The 16243-nt window shown below is 41.0% G+C and overlaps 1 protein-coding gene across 2 annotated transcripts in view; it reads left to right on the top strand.

Moving 5' to 3' along the window:
* Positions 1–6708, top strand: part of LOC127663370 (dedicator of cytokinesis protein 2-like) — a 165531-nt gene extending 158823 nt beyond the window's left edge. For both annotated transcript variants that reach the window (XM_052154926.1, XM_052154925.1), the window contains exons 44-50: positions 1–159; positions 1649–1732; positions 3567–3704; positions 3798–3916; positions 4276–4372; positions 4529–4624; positions 6565–6708. The exon at positions 1–159 is cut by the window's left edge and continues 18 nt beyond it. In XM_052154926.1, the coding sequence (XP_052010886.1) occupies positions 1–159; positions 1649–1732; positions 3567–3704; positions 3798–3916; positions 4276–4372; positions 4529–4624; positions 6565–6630 (759 nt within the window). In that variant the 3' untranslated portion in view covers positions 6631–6708. The remainder of the gene's footprint in view (positions 160–1648; positions 1733–3566; positions 3705–3797; positions 3917–4275; positions 4373–4528; positions 4625–6564) is intronic.
* The last annotated feature ends 9535 nt before the right edge of the window (positions 6709–16243 follow it).

Here is a 16243-nt window from a genome sequence, read left to right as displayed (position 1 = left end):
GAGAACGCTGTTGAGACGATGGGACAAACTAATGAGAAAATCCTCACGATGATCAACCAGTACCAGAATGACGACACTTTACCCATAAACCCCCTTTCCATGCTGCTCAACGGCATTGTGGATCCCGCCGTCATGGGCGGCTTCGCCAAATATGAGAAGGTCAGCAAGAGTGTGTGTGTGTGTGTGTGTGTGTGTGTGTGTGTGTGTGTGTGTGTGTGTGTGTGTGTGTGTGTGTGTGTGTGTGTGTGTGTGTGTGTGTGTGTGTGTGTGTGTGTGTGTGTGTGTGTGTGTGTGTGTGTGTGTGTGTGAGAGAGAGAGAGGAGTAGGGAGCGGTAGTGTAGCGGTTAGCGCGCTGCACTACGAACCTGACAACCTGAGTTCGATTCCCGCTCATGGCCAACGCCAGTGACGATTATCTGAACCAGTCCCAGGCCTCCCCTAGGTTGACTCAGCCTAAAATGAGTACCTGATGTGTAAAACATCGCCACTGGGGAGACAAAGGCAGTCGGGCATGGTGCTGGCCACCCACCCCCTTGTGTACCATTCTGACCTTCATAGGTGCTCGCTAACAGCACTTGCCCCTACAGTCTGTTAAGGCTAAATGGGGGATCTTTGTCTTTTTCTTTTGTGTGTGTGAGAGAGAGAGAGAAAAAAACAAAGAAACGGTAATAGTAAGGAGTTAGGGCTGGTCAATTTAACACATTAATTAATCATGCCCTCGATACATACGCAAGTTCCGTTATAAAAAACATCAATGTCCCACCTTGATGTCTTTACGGATTTGTGGCAGTAGGGGGCAGTCAGCGCAGCAGTGCACTGGGATATATCACGTTTATTCCTGCGATTAATAGTTGACTGTTTAACGTGCACGAGTGACCCAGCATATGTGTGTTAGAGGCTGAACAGCAGCCAGAGAAAATAATTGTTTTGAGATATTTAACTTTAGAAAATTAAAGTTGAGCATTCATGTTTTTTATGTATAGTGTAATAATGCATTGGCAACAGGGCTGGACTGGCCATCGGGCGAACCGAACGGGCCAGTGGGTAAGGTGCGAAATGGGCCGCGATAAGCAAAAATGAGCCTCCGTGTTATGCAGAACGGACCACGAAACGGCACCGCGATATGCAGAACAAGACAGCTAAATTTTACATGAGATGCAATCTTTGGCTTGCTTTCTTAAACATATTGTCTGTATTCACACAATAATCCAACGTTATGTATAAATACTAGCCTAATTTAACTCTATTTTTAAATTTGTACATAATAATTCAAATAAAGGATGACAAAACTAGTTCTTGCAAGTTCTTTAAGACAAAGTATAAATTAAATATATTCATGATTATATTTTAATGTTTTTTTTTAATGTACCATCTACCACGATTAATCGCGATTAATCGCATAAACTGCCGATTTGTTAGTTAAACATGTTTAATCTGTTCACAGTGTTATATATTATATTTATAGTTATTTTAATTATTATATACTAAATTATTTTATTTGGGGTCCTTTTGTCAGTAAATATTGAAATGTGATTAATTGCGATTAATCGGCGCATCATGTAATTAATTCTATTAAATGTTTTAATTGATTGACAGGCCTATACAGACTAGTTCTAGATGTAACACTTTTCCCTTCTTGTCTCTGCAGGCATTCTTCACAGAGGAATACACACAAGAACATTCGGATGAACGAGACAAACTGATGAGACTCAAAGACCTCATTGCATGGCAGGTCAATAAACAAACTTACTTTTCATGTATCCACACCAGAGCCTAGTTTTTAGACTGTATATCTTGAATGAAGGTTTTTGTATGAACCTCCTGTCATGTCTACATGCGTTTTTGTTCATGTTCTGTTTTCATGTCTTTTATTTTGGTATTCTAGTTCCTGTTTCATGTCATGTGATTCCCTTGTCATGTGATTTCATGTTTCCCTCCATGTTCATGTTTAAATAATGGATTTTACATTTTTACTGCTTTCTGAATGGTCGAAAATCATTTGGTTAATTGTGATTGTTATTCTATTGACAGCCATATATTTTAACAGTGTTAAATTAAAACAAATCTACATAATAAAATATTTCTTAGTTCTAATGTGAAGGGGTGCGGTTCGGTGGGTGACTCGCCTCAATCAGAGTGGCGGAGGACAGAGTTGCCTCCGCCTCTGAGACGTCAATCCGCGCATCTTATCACGTGGCTTGTTGAGCGCATTACCGTGGAGATGTAGAGTGCGTGGAGGCACTGCTTTTTGCAGATGATGTGGTCTACATGTCATCATCGGTCCATGACCTTCAGCTCTCACTGGATCGCTTGACAGTCGAGTGTGAAGTGGCTGGGATGAGGATTAGCATCTCTAAATCTGAAGCCATGGTTCTCAGCAGGAAACTGATGGAGTGTGTGCTCTGGGTAGGGAAGGAGTTGAAGTACCTCGGGGTCCTGTTCACGAGTGAGGGGACAATGGAGCGGGAGGTTGGCCGGAGAACCGGGGCAGCGGGGGCGGTATTGCACTCGCTCTGTCGCACCGTTGTGACGAAAAGAGAGCTGAGCCGGAAGGCAAAGCTCTCGATCTACTGGTCAATTTTCGTTCCTACCCTCACCTATGGTCATGAAGGCTGGGTCATGACTGAAAGAACTAGGTTATGAGTACAAGCGGCCGAAATGGGCTTCCTCAGAAGGCTTGCGGGCATCTCCATTAGAGATAGGGTGAGGAGCTCAGTCATCCGTGAGGAGCTCGGAGTAGAACCGCTGCTCCTTTGCGTCGAAAGGAGTCAGTTGAGGTAGTTTGGGCACGTCCAGCTGGGAGGAGGCCTCGGGGAAGATCCAGGACTAGGTGGAGAGATTACATCTCCACACTGGTCTGGGAACGCCTCGGGGTCCCCCCAGTAAGAGCTGGTGAATGTGGCTGGGGATAGGGAAGTTTGGGGCCTCTTGTTGGAGCTCCTGCCCCCGCGACCCGACTTCGGATAAGCAGTTGAAGATGGATGGATGGATGGAGTTCTAAATGTTCATCTCGCCTTTCTTGCATTGTATATGCTTTCAAGAATATTGTACTTGGGGACCTGGGTAGCTCGGCGAGTAAAGACGGTGACTTCCACAAGTTCGAATCCAAGGTGTGCTGAGTTACTCCAGCCAGGTCTCCTAAGCAACCAAATTGGCCCGGTTGCTAGGGAGGGTAGAGTCACGCTGGGTTAACCTCCTTGTGGTCGCTATAATGTGGTTTCACTCTCGTTGGGGCACGTGAATGCCACGGAGAATAGCGTGAAGCCTCCACACGCTCTACGTCTCCACGGTAATGCGCTCAACAAGACAAGTGATAAGATGTGCGGATTGACGTCTCAGACACGGAGGCAACTGAGATTCGTCCTCCGCCACCCGGATTGAGGCGAGTCACTATTCATCATTCAGTGTATTGGGAATTGGCCATTCCAAATTGAGGAGAAAAGGGGAGACACCCCCTTGTTTTCAGGTTCACGTCACCCCTGTCAGAGGCGTTTTGATTGGTTCACACCCGGTTAGGATACTGTTTGAACAGTTTTAAACTGTTTGAGTGTTTGACCCCCATGTAGACTCCATTATTGGGAAGAGGAATCAGTCTGCATGGCAAGAGAGTGACCGATGACCTTCGACCTTTCCACGAGCGCATGGAGGAATGCTTCAAACAGCTGAAGAAGAAAGTGGAGAAAGAGTATGGAGTCAGAGACCTGGTAAGAACGAGAAAACGTGAGCAGAAGGAGTTCACATGTCAGAAGGGTGTTTGAGTACAAATACAAACTTCAGTTCTCTTTTATCGCTTTTAGCTGGATATGGATGAGAGACGATCCACACGTCCACGCTCTGTTCTTCACTCTATTCGACAGTCCATCTGCTCATTGGCTGGATCAGAATGTGGAATGCCCACTAAGACACATCCATATAGGTAACCACTCCCACATACACAATCATAGCCACACCCATTACAACACTTTAAGCTATTTCTGACCATGCAACAAATAGCATACTACCATTCTACTTACTATTTCTGAAGTATGCATTAAGTATACTGTGCATAGTATGCAAATTTGACCAACATGATTTTAAAATGCAATTATGATTTAATTAAATGTATTATTAAAATGCAATGTAGTGACGGCCTGTGAAAACAAGGATTTCAATATGAATCATTGCATCATCAAAATGCATGTTTAAAATAATGTTTGCAAGAAGTAGCAGGTGCAGTAGACACTAAGTAGTACACTAGTTTTCCACACTAAACACAGCCTCTCTGTCCCTCTGTAGTGTGTCTTTGGACGGAGATGTTCCACCTTCCCCATCCTTCATCCCTCGTTCCAGTGGAAGTATCAGTGTGATGGATGAGAGCGGTGTTGAAGTGGAGGTGAGTATTCACAAGCATTCTGATTGGAAGAGATGATGTTCTTCAATCCAACAGGAAGTGACCACTGTTCCAACCAACCAATCACAGAAACAGTAAAAAGGAGCAATGATGCATAACTCCCGTATGACATTGGGTGACGTTTTACTTTTCTTCCAGGTGAAACTGAGGAAATCCAAGAAGAAGAAGACAGGACGCAGCAGCATGATCTTCATCAGTGAGGAGAAAGAGAGGAGCAGCACCCTTGACAAAAGAGTGAGACAGATAATAATTATATACTGTATGTTGGGAGATATGAAAAAATAAAGGAGTAGTTCAGAACAAAAATTAATTCAGGACTACATTTTTAAAGACTGAAAAAAAAATGACCTCTTTGGGTCATTTATTTATTGAATTGTTTGTATTTTATTTATGTTTAATGATCTGTTAATATTTCGTTAAGTAATTTTTAGGGCTGTCTATTTAAAAAATAACGCGTTCAAAATAATTTATGCAATTAATCGCAATGCCCGCGTATAAGGAAGATTCCTGAGAAATGCAAGCTTGTAGTACCACCTGTTTACTCAAGGGGGCAGTACGTGAAACTTCAGCTGTGTGAGCATCACACAGTTTATACAGTGAAGAAAACAACCTTCAGTAGCAACAACACAAACATGCGTTAAATTATTGCCTTCAAAACACTTGATGGAGTGCAAATGTGAACTAAGGGATCTCAAGATGTGTTTCAATATTGAGTATTAAACTATATTTAACTCGACACAGTCACCTAAACATTTTATATTTATGATGCAACACACCGAGACGCTAACACAAGCATGTCTGACGTAGGTGTACATTGACGGTCCTTAAACAAGCCCTCATAATAAATCTCTGATTGATAAATTCACTTGTGTAATGGATTGCTGTGAACTGTGTGTCAATGATTGACTTATGATCAATAATATGGTAGTAATCAATACACTGTATTCTAAAGCTGCTTTTATATCATCTTATCAGTGATGAACTCTTCTGCCACAAGAATGTAATGCATTTTAATTATCTGAATATTTATATATATATATATATATATATAATTTTTTAATTTTTAAAGATAACTATCCATCATTATTTCATCATCATATATTGATTTATTGTTATATGAGGGGCTTTCTCAGCAAATATTTGTATTATATGCGATTAAATGCGATTAATTGCGATTCATTAATCGGGACACCGTGTAATTAATTCAATTAAAAATGTTAATCGATTGACAGCCCTAGTAATTTTGTATTTATAAAAATGTTATTCATTTTCCAGGTGGCTTTTATGCCATTGTGGAATAAACACATTACGGATATTTAATATTATCATTTTTATTATTTCAAAACGTTCAAATATATAATAAATAAATCATTGAGACAAACATCTCAACAATGCTGAGCTGACATCAACATAATGACACAAAAAGATAAAAAAACAAAGAGTTAAAATGAATAAAATAAAAAGAAATATAGAAACAAGTAGAAGAATAGATAAATACAGAAATATATATATATAAAATAGATTTCAATAATATGCAATATGCATAAAAAAATATAGAATAAATGAGATAAATAAAACTCTTACAGAAATGAGAAAAAGGATTACTTTAATACAAAAACTAATATAGGACTCAATTTTGTAAAGATTGAAAGAAAATGACCTCATTTGGTCATTTATTTATTTATTTATTTATGTATTTAAAGATAAACATTATATACATTGTATTTATAAATGATATACAATTATTTTATTACTAATTTATTATGGTTATTTATTTTGTCATTTTTAAATTTATTTTTATTTTTACATACGGTGGCGTGCAAAAGTCTGAGACCACTTAAAAAACATATTTTTTAGATGTTTTAGGATTTTAGTCAAACTTAAAATAAAGAAAAGTTATGTAAATGTAATTTATACATTTTTTATGTACATTTTCACTCAAATTGTTACGCTTTTAATACATTTTGATATGAAAAAATAGTGTGTTAAATGAGAAAAGAACGCAACATGCACTCAAACTATTGTTCTCAGATGTTTTGACTCCACTGTATATTATTTCATTAACTTTAATCTTCTTTTCAACATACGTGTGTGTGTGTGTGTGTGTGTGTGTGTGTGTGTGTGTGTGTGTGTGTGTGTGTATGTGTGTGTGTGTTTGTGTTTGTGTGTTTCAGAGTTCCAAATCTGAAGAAAGCAAATCCTTGTCTTCCCCCTCTGATGGCACGTCCACTCATTTTTAAATCTCAATCTCTCAATTTCTGTTTCCATTTCTATCGTCACATGTTTTATTTAATTTTCGAAAGCTTATTAAACCTGAGAGTGTCTGAGCTGAACTCCGCTGTGTGTTGTAGTTAGTAGAAAACGAGCTTTGATTTATTGGAATGTGTTTGAAAAGAAACTTTAATGAAATGAAGTCATGTAAATGAGATCTGCTTTAGATGTTCTGGATATTCTTACAGGAAAGTCATTTGGAATTTTGAAATGTTACATTTGGACATTTTACCCTCAAGTGTTACAAAACTTGTATGATGCGCTTTAATGTAACGTGTAATGGGGCTGATCCGCTTGGGATCTGTGTCCGTGTGTGTGTGTGTGTGTGTGTGTGTGTGTGTGTTTGTGTCCAGGTCCATATGTGTGTGTGTGTGTTTGTGTGTGTGTGTGTTTGTGTGAGTGAGTGTGCATTTGTGTGATTGTGTGAGTGTGTGTGTTTGTGTGAGTGTGTGAGTGTGTGCGTGCGTGCATTTGTGTGTGTGAGAGTGTGCGTGCGCATTTGTGTGTGTGTGTGTGTGAGAGTGCATGCATGCGTTTTTATGTTTGTGTGTGCATTTGTGTGTGTGTGAGTGCGTGCGTGCGTGCGTTTGTGTGTGTGTGAGTGTGTGTGTTTGTGTGAGTGTCTGTGTTTGTGTGTGTATCCGTATGTGTGTGTGAGAGTGTGCACGCGCATTTGTGTGTGTGTGTGTGTGTGTGTGTGTGTGTGTGTGTGTGTGTGTGTGAGTACGTATGTGCGTTTTTGTGTTTGTGTGTGCATTTGTGTGTGTGTTTGTGTGAGTGTGCGCGTGCGTGCGTTTTTGTGTGTGTGTGTTTATGTGAGTGCATGCGTGTGTGTGCGTGCATTTGTGTGTGTGTGTTTGAGTGAGTGCTTGTGTTTGAGTGTGAATGTGTGTGAGTGAGTGTGTGCGTTTGTGTGTGTGTGTGAGTGCGTGCGTGCGTTTGTGTGTGTGTGTGAGTGCATTTGTGTGTGTATGTGAGTGCGTGCGTGCGTTTGTGTGTGTGAGTGCATTTGTGTGTGTATGTGAGTGCGTGCGTGCGTTTGTGTGTGTGTGTGAGTGAGTGCGTGCGTGCGTTTGTGTGTGTGTGTGTGAGTGCATTTGTGTGTGTATGTGAGTGCGTGCGTGCGTTTGTGTGTGTGTGTGAGTGCGTGCGTTTGTGTGTGTATGTGAGTGCGTGCGTGCGTTTGTGTGTGTGTGTGTGTGTGTGAGTGCGTGCGTTTGTGTGTGTGTGTGAGTGCGTGCGTGCGTTTGTGTGTGTGTGTGTGAGTGCATTTGTGTGTGTATGTGAGTGCGTGCGTGCGTTTGTGTGTGTGTGAGTGCGTGCGTTTGTGTGTATGTGAGTGCGTGCGTGCGTTTGTGTGTGTGAGTGAGTGAGTGCGTGCGTGCGTTTGTGTGTGCATTTGTGTGTGTATGTGAGTGCGTGCGTGCATTTGTTTGTGTGTGTGTGTGTGAGTGTGTGTGTGTGTGAGTGCGTACGTGCGTTTTTGTGTTTGTGTGTGCATTTGTGTGTGTGTTTGTGTGAGTGTGCGCGTGCGTGCGTTTGTGTGTGTGTTTGTTTGAGTGTCTGTGTTTGTGTGTGTATCCGTGTGTGTGTGTGTGTGAGTGCGTGCGTGCGTTTGTGTGTGTGTTTGTTTGAGTGTCTGTGTTTGTGTGTGTATCCGTGTGTGTGTGTGTGAGTGCGTGCGTGCGTTTTTGTGTGTGTGTGAGTGAGTGCGTGCGTTTGTGTGTGTGTGTGAGTGAGTGCGTGCGTGCGTTTGTGTGTGTGTGTGAGTGAGTGCGTTTGTGTGTGTGTGTGAGTGAGTGTGTGCGTTTGTGTGTGTGTGTGAGTGAGTGCGTGCGTTTGTGTGTGTGTGTGAGTGAGTGCGTGCGTGCGTTTGTGTGTGTGTGTGAGTGAGTGCGTGCGTTTGTGTGTGTGTGTGAGTGAGTGCGTGCGTGCGTTTGTGTGTGTGTGTGAGTGAGTGTGTGCGTTTGTGTGTGTGTGTGAGTGAGTGCGTGCGTTTGTGTGTGTGTGTGTGTGTGTGTTTACATTTTTATGTAAAATTGGAATTAGAAATGCAATAGCTATTTATAACCAGACTTTAAATAAATGTTAAGATTAAGATTCAACTTTATTGTCATTGTGCAAAGTACAGGTACAGACCCAATGAAATGCAGATGTTTTGGGTAACCAGATCTCTCCGGTTACAATCTTCCCTGATCTTTTTCCGCTGTTCATCTCACGGAGCCCATGTTTGGAGGGTTTAAAGGCAAAGATATGAGGCTTATAATGTGATAAAAGCACTCACATTAATTCGTCTGTTAAAACGCATGTATAATTTGAGCTGTAACGTTGTTTAAATGTATGTTTTTATGATCACTTTATGGTGTCATGGCAACAAAGTTGTAAAATTGTCTCTAACTTTACACAGAAAATGTTTGCAAGTTATTTTCTCACAGTAAAATCATGTTTACATGCATATTGTTTATGTCTTGTAACTATACGTTTGAGTATTTTATCATTCAAAAATTGGCCCCATTGACTTCCATTGTAAGTGCCTCACTGTAACCCTTTGCTCTGATGTGTTTTCATCTAACAGCAATGGATTACATATGAATGTATTTAAGTAGTAATAACACATGATGTCCTGCAGAGGGCAGTGTTGCTCTATTTCTGTATTACCTGATTCAACTTTAAATAATTTTCTCTATTTTAATAAATATTTGTTGACTTCATAAAAGCATTTACGTGTGTTATTTAAGAATTAAGAATTGAAAGGAATATTTCCCCAAAAATGAAAATTCCGTCCTCATTAACACACTTCTTACACGGAACACAAAAAGAGATATTACACAGAATGTTCGCCTCAGTCACCATTCACCTTCATTCTGTGGAGAAAAGATGCAATGCAAGTGGATGGTGACTGAGACTAATATTCTGCCTAAGGTCTCTTTTTTCGTTTCATGGAAGAATGAAAGTCATACAGCTTTAGAACGACACGAGGGTGAGTCAATGATGATGTAATTTTCATTTTTGGCTGAGCTATCCCTTTAAGAATTCAGAGCACGTATTGACTTGTCATTGATATCATCGTTTCGTTTCTTTGCTAAATAAAGTTGTATTATTATTATTATTTTTATTTAATTTGAACTTTAAAGTAATTCAATTACTTTGTTAGTAAGTTTTATTTAAAGTTTGTGCTTTTGTTAGAGGTTTAGTGGTTAATTAAACAATCTATCTCCATAAAAGCAATAGAAGTCAATGGAAGATCTCAGAAAGCACAAGCACAACGCATGAATCACCAAATCAAATCTAACCACAATCTGTTCTCTACACTTCCATCTCTGTAATTGCTCACAGTTTTGTGATTTTCTGAGCAATTCTGGAAATGTTTTGGAGCTTGTCTCGTGTGACTGTCTCATTGTGATGAATCTCTTCTGTGGTAGTGTTCCTCATTTGTGAATCATTTTAGATAATAGCATCTGCAAAATGAATACATGTTAATATCAAACATCAGCGCCCTTTAAAGGAAAATACATAACATGGAATATAATGCTGCATTTGAAGTGTGTGAGTGTGTGTTTGTGTGTGTGTGTGTGTTTGTGTGAGTGTGTGTGCCGTGTGTGTGTCCCTGTCCTTGTGTGTGTTTGTGTGTGCATTTGTGTGTGCATTTGTGTGTGTGTGCGCGTTTTTGTGTGTGTGTGAGTGCGTGCGTTTGTGTGTGTGTTTGTGCGTTTGTGTGTGGGTTTGTGTGTGCGTGTGTGTTTTTACGTTTGTGTGTGTTTGTGCGTTTGTGTGTGTTTGTGTGTGCGTGTGTGTTTGTAGGTTTGTGTGTGTTTGTGTGAGTGTGTGTGTCCGTGTGTGTGTGTTTGTGTGTGTGTGCATATGTGTGTGTGTGCGCGTTTTTGTGTGTTTTTGTGTGTGCGCGTTTTCCATGTGTGTGTGCGTGTGTGTTTTTACGTTTGTGTGTGTGTGTGTGTTTGTACGTTTGTGTGTGTGTGTGTGTGTGTGTTTGTACGTTTGTGTGTGTGTGTGTGTGTGTGTGTGTGTGTGTTTGTGTGTGCGTGTGTGTTTGTAGGTTTGTGTGTGTGTGTGTGTTTGTGTGTGTGTCCGTGTCCTTGTGTGTGTTTGTGTGTGTGTGTGCATTTGTGTGTGTGTGTGTGTGTGTGTGTGTGTGTGCGCGTTTTTGTGTGTGTTTGTGTGTGCGTGTGTGTGTGTGTTTGTGCGTTTTTGTGTGTGTGTGTGTGCACGTTTTTGTGTGTGTGTGAGTGCGTGCGTTTGTGTGTGTGTTTGTGCGTTTGTGTGTGGGTTTGTGTGTGCATGTGTGTTTTTACGTTTGTGTGTGTTTGTGCGTTTGTGTGTGTTTGTGTGTGCGTGTGTGTTTGTAGGTTTGTGTATGTGTGTGTTTGTGTGAGTGTGTGTGTCCGTGTGTGTGTGTTTGTGTGTGTGTGCATATGTGTGTGTGTGCGCGTTTTTGTGTGTGTTTGTGTGTGCGTGTGTGTTTTTACGTTTGTGTGTGTGTGTGTGTTTGTACGTTTGTGTGTGTGTGTGTGTGTTTGTACGTTTGTGTGTGTGTGTGTGTGTGTTTGTGTGTGCGTGTGTGTTTGTAGGTTTGTGTGTGTGTGTGTGTTTGTGTGTGTGTCCATGTCCTTGTGTGTGTTTGTGTGTGTGTGTGCATTTGTGTGTGTGTGTGTGTGTGTGTGTGTGCGCGTTTTTGTGTGTGTTTGTGTGTGCGTGTGTGTGTGTGTTTGTGCGTTTTTGTGTGTGTGTGTGTGCACGTTTTTGTGTGTGTGTGAGTGCGTGCGTTTGTGTGTGTGTGTTTGTGCGTTTGTGTGTGGGTTTGTGTGTGCATGTGTGTTTTTACGTTTGTGTGTGTTTGTGCGTTTGTGTGTGTTTGTGTGTGCGTGTGTGTTTGTAGGTTTGTGTATGTGTGTGTTTGTGTGAGTGTGTGTGTCCGTGTGTGTGTGTGTTTGTGTGTGTGTGCATATGTGTGTGTGTGCGCGTTTTTGTGTGTGTTTGTGTGTGCGTGTGTGTTTTTACGTTTGTGTGTGTGTGTGTGTGTGTGTGTTTGTACGTTTGTGTGTGTGTGTGTGTGTGTTTGTGTGTGCGTGTGTGTTTGTAGGTTTGTGTGTGTGTGTGTGTTTGTGTGTGTGTCCGTGTCCTTGTGTGTGTGTGTTTGTGTGTGTGTGTGCATTTGTGTGTGTGTGTGTGTGCGCGTTTTTGTGTGTGTTTGTGTGTGCGTGTGTGTGTTTGTGCGTTTGTGTGTGTGTGTGTGTGTGTGTGCACGTTTTTGTGTGTGTGTGAGTGCGTGCGTTTGTGTGTGTGTTTGTGCGTTTGTGTGTGTTTGTGTGTGCATGTGTGTTTTTACGTTTGTGTGTGTTTGTGCGTTTGTGTGTGTTTGTGTGTGCGTGTGTGTTTGTAGGTTTGTGTATGTGTGTGTTTGTGTGAGTGTGTGTCCGTGTGTGTGTGAGTGTGTGTGTGTCCGTGTGTGTGTGTGTGTGCGTTTTTGTGTGTGTTTGTGTGTGCGTGTGTGTTTTTACTTTTGTGTGTGTGTGTGTGTGTTTGTACGTTTGGGTGTGTGTGTGTGTGTTTGTGCGTTTGTGTGTGTATGTGTGTTTGTAGGTTTGTGTGTGTGTGTGTTTGCGTGAATGTGTGTGTGTGTTTGTGTGTGTGTCCGTGTCCTTGTGTGTGTTTGTGTGTGTGTGTGCATTTTGTTTGTGTGTGTGTTTGTTTGTGCATTTGTGTGCGTTTGTGTGTGTGTGTGAGTGAGTGCGTGCGTTTGTGTGTGTGTGTGTGAGTGCGTGCGTTTGTGTGTGTGTGTGTGAGTGCGTGCGTTTGTGTGTGTGTGTGAGTGAGTGCGTGCGTTTGTGTGTGTATGTGTTTACATTTTATGTAAAATTGGAATTAGAAATGCAATAGCTATTTATAACCAGACTTTAAATAAATGTTAAGATTAAGATTCAACTTTATTGTCATTGTGCAAAGTACAGGTACAGACCCAATGAAATGCAGATGTTTTCGCATCTCCCAGTACTATGTCAGCCATGATTCGGCGCCCCTGGAGCAGATAGGGTCAAGGGCCTTGCTCAAGGGCCCAACAGTGGTATCTTGGCGGTGCTGGGGCTTGAACCCCGACCTTCGGGTCAGTAACTCCAGAGCCACCACTGGCTTAGCAGTGGTTTGAGGTTTAGGTGGGGGTGTAGCCTTTAGCCTCCTTGTTGGCGCACCCGTCTTGCATTTGTACAGTAATGTCTTATGCAGTGATTTAAGTAAGAATCATCTTGATTTGCTCCATCTTTCTCTGTCTCTCGCTTACTGAAATTCCCTCCATGCATCCTATTAGTCGAGGTACTGCAATCAGCTTGATTTGTTTCCTTGGCAACGGTCCTCAGGCTATTGTAGACCCGCCCCTTTAGAACAAACAAGTAGTGGACACATAGACAAACACTGAACAGAGATGTAAACAATAGCAGACGAGTCCAGACTAATTGTGTCCACATGATAAATAGAGATTGATTCATGTTTTCTTCTCCGTTTGTACTGTTTGCTATTGAAGTCTGCATACATACAGATTGTAAACAAAACATTGTCCCTCTGATTAACTCATTTATTTAGCGTTAATGAGTTGAGCAGTTAATCGCATATATCTGTGCACTGGTGAAGATTAATTTCACACCGTGTGGATGTCTGATGGCCGATATTCTGCACTGACTTGAGACTGTCATCCCAGCGGACGACACCTGACAGCTGAGATACTAATTAAAGCTGTACAGCACATATTCACTCTCTCCTTGCTTTTCTTAATTAGGACTTCACAGGACCTTAATGACACCTATTCTTTGCAGAATGCAATCACTATGAACCATTTAGCAATGTGCTAAAAGCCATTCAGAACACCTGCATACAAGAATAATTACAGCAAGTTATGCATGTGCAAACATCACTTGCATTGTTAAAGTTATTTGTTATTGTTTTAACAATATATTATTGATAGCATGTCGATTGATGTGGGGAAATAAGGATTGTTTTGCACTTCTAAAACATCTTTAAAAACGCTTCCGTCCTAAACGACTGAAATCACATTATACACATTATTATTTTGGTTGTTTTTTTTCCATATTATTTGTAATCTGATTACAAAGTAATTAGTTACTGTAATAAAATTACTTTAATGCTTCAAAATGTCGTGTAACCAGATAGGAATATAGCTACTGACTTTCAAATAAGTTTTTAAGTACACTACTTGGGTTGCACGTTTCTAAAATAACGTTATTTATTTTCAATACATTTAAAGCATGAATCATGTTCATATGAACATCTTTTTGTGTTTCGGTGACGAATGAAGGGACAACAACAAGGAACAAGGAAAAAATAGACGTTTAGGCAAGTTTTGAGCAGGAAAAACAATCGTTTCATTGAAAAAGTAACTTAAAAGTAATGTAATTTGTAATCAGATTACTTTACCCTGAAGTAATCAGTAAAAGTAATCTATTTCAATTTTAGAGAGTTAGCTACTTGTAGTGGATTACTATTTTTGAGTAACTTTTTGTTAAAATTTGATATTTGAAATTTGATAAAAGCACTTACATTAATTAGTCTGTTAAATCTCATGTATTATTTAAGATGTAATGTTGTTTAAATGTATGTTTTTATGATCACTTTATGGCGTCATGGCAACAAAGTTGTACTATTGGCTCTAACTTTCCACGGAAAATGTTTGCACGTTATTTTCTCACAGTAAAATCATGTTTAAGTCAAAAATCAGTAATGTAATTTGTAATGTGATTACTTTACCCTGAAGTAATCTGTAAAAGTAATCTATTTCAATTTTAGATAATTAGTTACTTGTAGTGGATTACTATTTTTGAGTAACTTACCCAACACTACAGTAGTGGGGTACTTTTCTCACAGGAAAAATATAATTAACTAATACAGTGCAATACATTTATTTAATTATAAATAATTACACCATTGATTTTCATGCTTTCGACTGGTATGCCGATCATAATTTGGTCAATAATTGGTTGCCGATACACCAGTGCATCCCTAATGTCTCTTTTGCACAAGACAGAGAATGCTTCTCTAAAAAGTGATCAGCGCTTCTCAAGGAATCTTGTATTTTAGTGGCACCGTCGTGTATCTGGAATGAGACCATTAGCCTAAACAATGACAAAGAGATGGAGAGGAAAATAGCGAATGATGAAAAAACAAAGAAACAAAGCAAAAACCAAGACGGACCTATTACAGCCAACATATGCATTACACAATACCAATTTACCACAGTCGCCAGGGACTGAGAGATGAGGGGGCCATATTGACAAGTGTGTGCGTCTGTGTGTGAAGGGTTGTAGGGTAATAGAATTGGGAGGAGAATAAGAGGCGAGTGTCAAGATATGAAAAGGGGTGCATGAAAGTAATTATTCTCAGGACAGCTGTATTCCATCCAGACTGGGATTTCTGACACCTTCAAAATACACCCCAAATGAATAATATGAGAATGATCCGTCATTCTTTCTTTTCTCCAACGAGAGGAGAATAAATAAGTAACAGTAAATGGGGCAGATAGTGTTGAAAGCAGTAATTTGAGTGAAGCAAAATGTCCATTTTTGGATAGAGTGGACATATGTGGACATTAGGAGTGTCAGTGGATAAGTCACAGGTTGCATACAGATGTACATACTTCCACTACACACTACAAGTATGTACTTTCAACACTTTCGAGTTAAGGAAGACTAGTGGCACTTAAAATGCAGTAATCAATTATTTTGATGCCCAATTCCCAATGTGCACCAAGTCCTTATGGTGGCGTAGTGACTCGCCTCAATCCGGGTGGCGGAGGACATGTCTCAGTGTCCTCTGCTCATGAGACCATCAATCCGTGCATCTTATCATGTGACTTGTTGTGCATGACACCGTGGAGACTCTCAGCATGTGGAGGCTCATGCTACTCTCCACGATCCACACACAACTCACCACACGCCCCATTGAGCGCCAGAACCACTAATCACCACCACAAGGAGGTTACCCCATGTGACTCTACCCTCCCTAGCAACCGGGCCATTATAGTTGCTTAGGAGACCTGGCTGGAGTCACTCAGCACGCCCTGGATTCAAACTCACGACTCCTGGGGTCAATTCTCGCTGAGCTACCCATTAATATTATCCAAAGGGAATTGTGTTCAAAATAAAGGCAAATCTGGTGTCCTCGTGGTGAAGGGTGGCTTGTGTAGGATGGGGAGTGTCCAGAGGACGATCCAGGATGTGGGTGGGGTCCGATATACACACGTGCTCCCCTCGTTGGTCCGTGGCGTAGGTGAGGGTAAAGCGGCCCGCATTCATGCCCGTTGGCCGTGATGCGTGCTTCTAATTCTATTTAGTTCATGCCAGGGGTCCAGTGGTGTGGGTCAGGTGCCACTCTGATTCGCCTGGAACCCTCCCCTCTCTGCTCTTGGATCTGTGAGGACACCAGTGTGTGCACACATGGAGAAGAGAAGCCGGCTCGGCATTTATTTGGCAGCAGTGATAAGGCCAAACACACATCAGGTGTGCCTCGTTCCCCCGCTGCCAAAACAAGGCTTATTAATTATGCGCCGCTTCTCTCTCCTGC

The sequence above is a fragment of the Xyrauchen texanus genome, chromosome 23, assembly GCF_025860055.1.
Source record: "Xyrauchen texanus isolate HMW12.3.18 chromosome 23, RBS_HiC_50CHRs, whole genome shotgun sequence".
Taxonomy (NCBI): domain Eukaryota; kingdom Metazoa; phylum Chordata; class Actinopteri; order Cypriniformes; family Catostomidae; genus Xyrauchen; species Xyrauchen texanus.
The sequence above is the reverse complement of the archived record's forward strand: the minus strand, read 5'-3'. Positions and strand labels throughout refer to the sequence as shown.